Genomic DNA, 9,301 nt, shown 5'->3' on the forward strand with positions numbered 1-9,301 from the left:
CCAAAAATTAATTGGGTGTGGTGGCACATGCCTGTAATCCCAGCTACTCAGGAAGCTGAGGCAGGAGAATCACTTGAACCTAGGAGACAGAGGTTACAGTGAGCCCAGATCACGCCACTGTACTTCAGCCTGTGTGACAGAATGAGACTCCATCTCAAAAAAGTGTACAGGCATTGATTGACTTACGACCTATGCAACTTACGACCATTCGACTTTACGACCACAATTGCTAGCCACGACTGCACCACGTCTGGCAGCGCAAACGTTGCCCAGCTGGGCGTACGACAGTGCAGACCAGCTTCCGGCAGCACTACCATCTCCGCGTGCATATAGCCTACTCAACTTACGACCAAATCGTGTTACGACCGGTCTGTCGGAACCAATCGTGGTTGTAAGTCGAGCACTGTCTGTATATATATGACTTTAAAAATACATAAGAATGAATTAGGCCAGGTGCAATGACTCATGCTTGGAATCCCAGCACTTTGGGAGGCCAAGGCAGGTGGATCACTTGAGGTCAGGAGTTTGAGACCAGGCTAGCCATCAAGGTGAAACCCTAACTCTACTAAAAATTCAAAAATTAGCCAGGCAAGGGGGCACCCTGTAATCCCAGCTACCTGGGAGGCTGAGGCAGGAGAATCACTTGAACCTGAGAGGCAGAGATTGCAATGAGCTGAGATCACGCTACTGCACCCTAGCCTGGGTGACAGAGTAAAACTGTCTCAAGAAAAAAAAGAAAAAAAGCTAGGCACAGTGGCTCACACCTGTAATCCCAACACTTTGGGAGGCCAGGGTGGTTGGATCACGAGGTCAGGAGTTCAAGACCAGCCTGGCCAAGATAGTGAAAACTGATCTCTCCTAAAACTACAAAAATTACCCGGGTGCAGTGACAGGCGCCCGTAATCCCAGCTACTCAGGAGGCTGAGGCAGGAGAGTTGAGTGAACCCGGGCAGAAGAGGTGGCAGTGAGCCAAGATCGCACCACTGCACTTCAGCCTAGGCGACAGAGTGAGATTCCATCTCAAAAGAAACAAAAAACAATGTAAGAATCAATTCAGGCCGGGTGCGGTGGCTCACGCCTGTAATCTCAATGCTTTGGGAGACCAACGTGGATGGATCACCTGAGGTCAGGAGTTCAAGACCAGCCTGGCCAATATGTTGAAACCTCGTCCCTACGGAAAAAAAAAAAAATACAAAAATTAGCTGGGCATGGTGGTGCATGCCTGTAATCCCATCTACTTGGGAGACTGAGACAGGAGAATCCCTTGAACCTGGGAGGCGGAAGTTGTAGTGAGTGGAGGTCGCACCACTGCACTCCAGTCTGGGCAACAGAGTGAGACTGTGTCTCAAAAAAATAAAAGTATGAATTCAGGAACATATGGAATCTATGTGAAGGAAACCATAGTTTTAATTAAATGACTTAAAATCCCAAAAGTGAAAAGCTATATTATATTTCCAGCTGAAAAGGTTATAATTTTTTTTATGGTACTAGTCATATTTCCAGTGGGTTTGACAGAATTCTGGAAGGCATGGTGGGAATAGGAACTAAGCAGAATGATTTTAATGTTTATATAATATTTTAAGCTTATGTTGAAAAGACAGTATAGCCTCATGCTTAAGAGAACTGACTCTGGAGTCAAACTACCTGGGTTCATATATTAACTCTGTTGCTAGCTAAGCCCATCTCTCCGTGCCTCATTCTCCCTGTCTGTAAAGTGAGGATATTAATTTCTATCTCTTGGAATTGTTTTGTCAATAAAACAAGTTATTACATATAAGCCACTTATGATAGTGCTTTAGACATAGAAAAATTTTAATAAATTATTTGCTATTAGCATTATAGAAATTACACAAAATTTTAGAAAAAGGACTAGATAAGAGAAACTTGCTTATATATTCAAGTTGGTTGAATTAAGTTACATATTATAACAAAGTACACCTTAAGTCTAGTATAATGAAAGCAGTAAAGCATTTTCACAAAAATATACAAATAGATTAGTGAAACTATATAAATAATCCAAAAATAGGTCTAAGGGATATATGAGAGCCTGAAAACTGTTTAAAAATGACATTTAAATTGAAAAGGGAAATCTGGTTTAACAGTGGTGGAGACAAACTGGCTATTTTGTGGGAATAAACAGGCCCACCTACTGTCAGCAGAAATAAATGCCAAATAGCTTAAAAATACAAAAGTGAGCAAGCAGGAGAGACAGAAAAAGTCAAAGGAAGGAAGAGCAAAAGAGCAAGCAAGCACACTAGACAGCAAAAGTGAGAGAAAGAAATTAGAAGAAAATGAAGAACTTATTAGTGTAATCTCCAGGACAGAGAGATCTTTGCAGGCAGTACAAGAAACCTGGAAGCTATAAAATGAAAGGAGACAGATTTGACTTTGTAAAAACTAACAATTTCTGTCTGACAAAAAATACCATGAAGAGTCTGACAACAAGTGACAAACTGGGTGAAAATACTTGCATCATTGTAAAGATAAAAAGTACTACCCCTGCCATACAAGAGTTCACAAATTCATAAGAAAGGTGAATAGTAGCACAAAAATGGGCGAAAAATAAACATAGACAAATCTTAGAGGGAAAAATATATACTACAACTAATTAATAGGTAAGAAGGAGCAAAATAATAACCAAATAGCCCTTTTCAACCATTGGACTGGCAAAAATTAAAACATTTTATAGCATCTAATGCTGACAGGGATATAAGGAACCAAACATTCATAACATTGCAGTTGGGGCATAAATTATAATAAATGGTCTTATGATGTGTCAATATCAAGATCTTGCCCTTTGAATCCATATTTTTTCTTTGGAGAATTTATTGTACAGAAATAAATATCAGTTACATAAATATATAGCTATTAATGATGTTTATTGCAGCATTGTTCAGTGTCAAAAATCAGGGAATTGTTTGAATGACCTTAAGTAGAAGACGGACTAAATCAAGATACATGCATTATATAGTAATTTATTAAGATAATTATTTTATGTGTGTGTTGACTTGAAAAGTATTAAGTCTGTTAAGTTTTTTAAAACATATGGCATAGTCTTTTTTATTAAACAAAAAAGAAAAATCCTATTATATGAGTTTTGAAATTATGTGGAAGGAAACCCAAAATTTTAGTATTGCCTAACTCAGAAAGGTAGCATTAGAAGAGACCAGAGTTATCCTCTAATTCTTTACTTTGTATCTCTTTCCTGTTTGACTTAGGACGGGATGCACATATTACTTTTGTTTTTTAAAAAAAAAAAAAAAAGAGCAAAGTACAGAGCTTAACTTTAGCCTTTAAGCAGTAATAGAATACTTTGTTTTTTAATAATGTGTTCATTTTTAATACATGATTATTGTAAAACTGTCTACTCATGCTCATGTATTTTATTTCACCTTAGCAATGTCTGATCGTCAGGAGAGTGCTCTTATAGAGCTAATGGTTTGTACAATTCGACAAGCTGCTGAGGCACATCCTCCAGTGGGAAGGGGTACCGGCAAGAGAGTAAGTTGCATTAGTGAGAAATCTACGAAAAGGCTTTTAATGCAATTAACTGTCTTAAATATTTGGAAATTTTACTGATATTTATATCCCAAAAAACATGGTATTTTTATAAATGATGGACTGTGGTGCTTCATCTTTGTATCCTGTCTGCTATACTCAGGTTCCAAAAATAGATTCTTTCCTGTATGCTACCATAGCACCTGTATCTGCTTCTGTTATTGTACTTACATGGTATTTTAAATATTTTTATATCTATTAAAAGTACATAAAGGCTCTGGAGGCAAAATGCCTAGTTTGCAAGTTCTTCTACTTAGCAGCTATATAATCTTTAGATAGATGAATGATTTTTGTGTGTGCCTTAGTTTCTTTATCTGTAATATGGCACTAATAATACAGGTATATATATTAAAGATGAGTTGAGGTAATCATAGATGGAGAGACTCCTGTCTCTGTTGATTTGAAGAGAAAGGCCAATCCTTCTGCAAAGAGCAGCTATAAAACTGGAATGTGTTATCAAAAACATTACATCAGGGCTCTGGAAATTCCCCAAAGATAAAAAACACATTGAGAAATATTTTTTCCTGAAAAAGTGATAGAGCTTCAGGTAAAAGCAGAAGTCTGTGGCCTTCTTGCCAATATACATGTACCCACATGCATGGTCAGTAAGATCTGTAGTTTGTTACCAGAGTGACACTGGCTTCAAAAACCGGAAGCTTTACTGTTAGAATGGATTTAACATGGACAAATAATAAAAGCCCACAGCTTTTGTTAATTGGAAGTGGTGAATTTGGTAGAAACAAACAGGGAAAACCTACAGTTTGAATCATCTAGGGTCGTGGTAAGAGTACTGGACCAGCCGAAAATTTAACTGAAAAATCTTAAAAATGAGAAAGCTGTAAAAGGATTAGTTGTGCTCTCTGTACATCCTTTGCAATAGAAATGGCTTCTCGGGAAACCTTAGAGAAATTAATGGAAAGTAAAAGTCAAGCGAAATCTAAGAACTGAGTGAATTTGAATGTGCTCCCTAACCAACAACAGATCATTTCTCAGAGGGGAGGAAGCCTTATTGAAGCCACAAATATTGCAATATTTGAACACAGCCTCTGCCCAAATGATTCGTTGACTCCTAATCTATTGAAACGCAATAAGGACTTCTAGGAAGACAGGTTAAAAAACAAAAGTAAGAATAAAAATTCTGAGCAGAGATAACAGAAGTAACATACTATGGGGGAAGCAGATTATATATACAGTTTGCATTGAAGATTCTCTTTTAAAAAAAATGGAAACTTTTATAATTAAAAAAAATTAAAATCTATAGTTAACAATTGCAATTTTCCAGGCATAGTGGCTCATTCCTGTAATCCTAGCACTTGGGAGGCCAGGTTGGGAGATCACTTGAAGTCAGGAGTTTGAAACCAACCTGGCCAACACAGTGAAACCATATCTCTACTAAAAATACAAAAATTAGCTGGGCAGGTTGGCATGTGCTTGTAGTCCCAGCTACTCAGGAGGCCGAAGCAAGAGAATCACTCGAACCCAGAAGGCGGAGCTTGTAGGGAGCCGAGATCATGCCATTACACTTTAGCCTGGGCAACAGAGCAAGACTCTGTCTCAAAAAAAAAAAAAAGTCAAGTTAAAATCCATGGTTACTGTATTATCCAAAAATGTCTACTTTCAACAAAAATTACAACCATGCAAAGACACAGCAAAATGCGACCATACTCAGGAAGAAAAGCAGACAATAGAAATGGCTTCTCAGTAGGCCCATGTGTTGGATTTAGTAGGCAGAGACTTCAGAAGCCTTTTGATAAATATGTTTAAATAATTACAGGAAAATATGAAAACAAGAAGTAGAGAATCTTAATGATGAAAATCCAAATGGAATTTCTGGTGAGGCGTACAATGCAGAAATTTAAAATTCACTAGATGTTGATTAGCAGATTTAAGATGATGAACGAAACAATGAATATGAAGATTAATAGAAATCCATTTTGAAGAATGGAGAAGAAGAAACATTGAAGAAATATTGTCAGGGCCACAAAAATGGGTGGATCACCATCAAATGCTCCAAAATATGTGTATCAGGAGTCCCAGAAGGAAAGAAGAGGGATAGAGGCAGAAAAAAATATTTGAAGAAATAATCACTGAAAACCTCCCAAATTTGATGAGAGAGAATTTACAGATTCAAGAAGTTTAGCAAAACCCAAATAAACCAGAAGTTCCACCCATAGTAGACACAACATAGTCAAATTGTTGAAAGACAAAGACAAAAATCTTGACAGCAACAAGAGAGAAACTAATGTAGAGGGCAATAGCAATGGGATTAACAATTGACTTCTTACCAGAAACAGTGGAGGCCAGAAGACAATGGAATGACATATTCAGTAAAAGTCAACAAAAGTAGCCAACCAAGAATTATAAATCCAATAAGATTATCTTCCAAAGATGAAGTTATGAAAAACAATTACCAGAGAAACAAAAAAGAAAAATTTGGAGAATCTGTTGCTAGATCTGCCATACCAGAAATATTAAAAGATGTCCTTCAGCCGGGTACAGTGGCTCATGTCTGTAATCCCAGCACTTTCGGAGGCAGAATCAGGTGGATCACAAGCTCAGGAGTTTTGAACCAGCCTGGCCAACATAGTGGAACCCTGTCTCTACTAAAATCCAAAAATTAGCCAGGCATGGTGGCACACACCTGTAGTCCCAGCTACTCAGGAGGCTGAGGCAAAAGAATCACTTGAACACAGGAGGTGGAGGTTGTGAACCGAGATGATGCCACTACACTCCAGCTAGGCAAAAGAGCAAGACTCCATCTCGAAGAAAAAAAAGAAGTTCTTCAAGCCATAGGTAATAACACAAGGTGATAAAACGAATCCACAAGAAGGAATGAAGAAAGAAAGAAGAAGGAATGGGCCAGCCACAGTAACTCACGCCTGTAATACTAGCACTTTGGGAGGCCAAGGCAGGTGGATTACCTAAGGTCAGGAGTTCAAGACCAACCTGCCCAATGTGGCAAAACCCTGTCTCTACTAAAAATACAAAAATTAGCTGGGTATGGTAGCGCATGCCTGTAATCCCAGCTACTTGGAAGGCTGTGGCAGGAGAATTGGTGAACCCCGGAGGCAGAAGTTTCAGTGAGCCGAGATCATGCCACTGCACTCCAGCCTGGGTGACAGAGCGAGATTCCATCTCAAAAAAGTAAAAAAAAGGAATGAAGAGCACAAATCTGAAATGTTAAGGATTTGAGTGGATATAAAAGACTGTGTGTGTGTGTGTGTGTGTGTGTGTGTGTGTGTGTGTGTGTGTGTGTATTTCCTTAATTTCTTTAAAAGAACATGAAATTATTTAAATCAAGCTTGTCCAACCTGTGGCCCGCAGGCTGTATGTGGCCCAGGACAGCTTTGAATGCAGCCCAACACAAATTTGTAAACTTTCTTAAAACATTATGAGATATTTTTGCTGTTTTTTAAAGCTCTTTAGCTATTGTTAGTGTTAGTGTATTTTATGTGTGGTCCAAGACAATTATTCTTCCTTGTGGCCCAGGGAAGCCAAAAAGTTGTATACTCCTGATTTAAATCAATAATTATATAATTATAACATAATTATAACATATATGTGACAAGGGTAACACAGAAGGGAAGAAGATATGGAACTATAACATATATGTGACAAGGGTAACACAGAAGGGAAGAAGATATGGAACTATATTGGGGAAAAATTACTATGTTTTATTATCATTATCAATGTGAAGTCAATTATAAGTTAAAAATGTATATTAATCCCTATGATAATCATTCATACTTATAAATAAAAAACATTTTGTGAGGAATTTTAGTGGTCCTCATCTGTTAGAGACATATGCTGAAATATTTAAGGGTGAAATTATATACAGTTTACCCTTGAACTTTGCCGGGGTTAGTGGCACTGACTTGTATAGTGAGAAATCCACGTGTGCTCACTTCGGCAGCAAATATACTGAATTTGGAATGACACAGAGATAACTGGCATGGCCCCTGTGCAAGGATGACATGCAAATTTATGAAACATTTTATGAATTCTTAAAAAAATGTACATGTAACTTTTGATTCCCCCAGAACATAACTACTATAGCCTACTAATAGCCTAAAGTACCAGAAGCCTTAAAGCTGTTAACACAAACAATAGATTAACATTTTGTATGTAATATATATTATACACTATATTCTTACAATAAAGTAAGCTAGAGGAGAAAAAAATTACTAAGAAAATCATAAGAAAGAAAAATATATTTACTGTTTGTTAAATGGATCAACATAAAAGTTTTCATCCTTGACACTGAGTACACTGAGGAGGAGGAAGAGGAGGGTTTTGTCTCGCTGTCTCCAGCGGCAGAGGTGCAAGAGACGGAGGAGATGGAGAGGCAGGCGCACTCACTGTAATTTTACAGAAATACATTGTAATCTCTTTCTGACTTTTTGCTTTTTCGTTTCTCTAAAAATGTTTCTGTGTCATACCAATCTTCCTTTCACTATTTGCTTTAATTTCAGTGCCCATGTAATACAAGGGTCTGTGTCACCAAAGAAGCAAAAGCCATCTTGAATAATTGGAACTCCTCTACCAGATCATCTAATGTTAATTCAGGCACCCCTTCCTCAGCATTTTCTTCCTCATCATCTGGCACCAGTTGAGAAGCCCTCATCCCCATTAAGTCATTCTCTATTAACTCCTCTGATGTGGTGTTTTTTGTTTTGTTTTGTTTTCGTTTTTGAGGCAGAGTTTCACTCTTGTTGTTGAGGCTAGAGTGCAGGGGAGGGCTCACTGCAACCTCTGCCTCCCGGGTTCAAGCAATTCTCCTGCCTCAGCCTCCCATGTAGCTGGGATTACAGGTGCCTGCCACCACACTCGGCTAATTTTTGTATTTTCAGTAGAAACAGGGTTTAGCCATGTTGGCCATGCTGGTCTTGAACTCCTGACCTTAGGTGGTCCTCCCACCTCAGCCTCCCAGACTGCTGGGATTACAGATGTGAGCCACCATTCCTGGCTGGTATCTATTTGCTAATTTCTCTAAGATCTATATCTTGAAGTCCTTCATTCCCCACATTTTCTACTGTAGCCACAATTTCTTTGATGGTTTTCTTGATTGGTTCTGTCATAAATCCTGAGAAATCATACACAGCAGCTGGGCACAGTTTTCTCCAATAAGTGTTTATTATGGAGGGCTTGATGACTTTATAACAACAATGGCATTTTCAGTGGTGTAATCCTTCCAGACTTTTATGATGTTCTATCAGGGTTCTCTTTGATAGTGTTGACAGTCCTTTCTATTGAGTACTATGTTTAATGAGCCTTAAAGTTTCTATGAACCCCTGATCTGTAGGCTGATTTAGAGATACTGTGTTTAGGAGCAAGTAGACCATTTTGATGCCTGTGGTGTTGAACTTAAGGGGTTCCGGTTGTTCAGGGGCATTGTCCGTTATCAGAAGAACTTTAAAAGGTAATCCCTTATTGGCAAGATACTTCCTGGCTTCAGGGACAAAGCCTCAGTGGAAACCAATCCAGAAAAGGGGCTTTTGTTGTCCAGGCCTTCTTATTACACATTACTGGCAGAAAAAAAGACTGGCATCTGGTGTTTATCTTTTCACTTCAAGGCTTGAGGGTTAGCAGCTTTACAAATAAGAGCAGTCCTGATTACACACCCAGCTTCATTTGTACACATGAGTATATTAGCCTATTTTTTCTTCTTCCTGCTTTAAATTCTGGTGCTCACTTCTCTTCCTTACTAATGAGTATCCTTTGTGGCTTTTTTTTTTTTTTTTTT

The 9,301-nt window shown here is 38.2% G+C and overlaps 1 protein-coding gene and 1 non-coding gene across 2 annotated transcripts in view; both read left to right on the top strand.

Annotated features, from left to right (window-relative positions):
- Positions 1 to 9,301, top strand: part of STAG1 (stromal antigen 1) — a 410,571-nt gene that overhangs the window by 291,282 nt on the left and 109,988 nt on the right. The window contains exon 16 of the mRNA XM_017528196.1: positions 3,398 to 3,501. Coding sequence (XP_017383685.1) covers positions 3,398 to 3,501 — 104 coding nt within the window. The remainder of the gene's footprint in view (positions 1 to 3,397; positions 3,502 to 9,301) is intronic.
- On the top strand, positions 7,456 to 7,562 carry LOC119471247. The gene has a single exon (XR_005200277.1). It is a non-coding gene; the product is annotated as a U6 spliceosomal RNA (small nuclear RNA).

This window comes from Cebus imitator, unplaced genomic scaffold (genome assembly GCF_001604975.1).
Source record: "Cebus imitator isolate Cc_AM_T3 unplaced genomic scaffold, Cebus_imitator-1.0 Scaffold53, whole genome shotgun sequence".
Taxonomy (NCBI): domain Eukaryota; kingdom Metazoa; phylum Chordata; class Mammalia; order Primates; family Cebidae; genus Cebus; species Cebus imitator.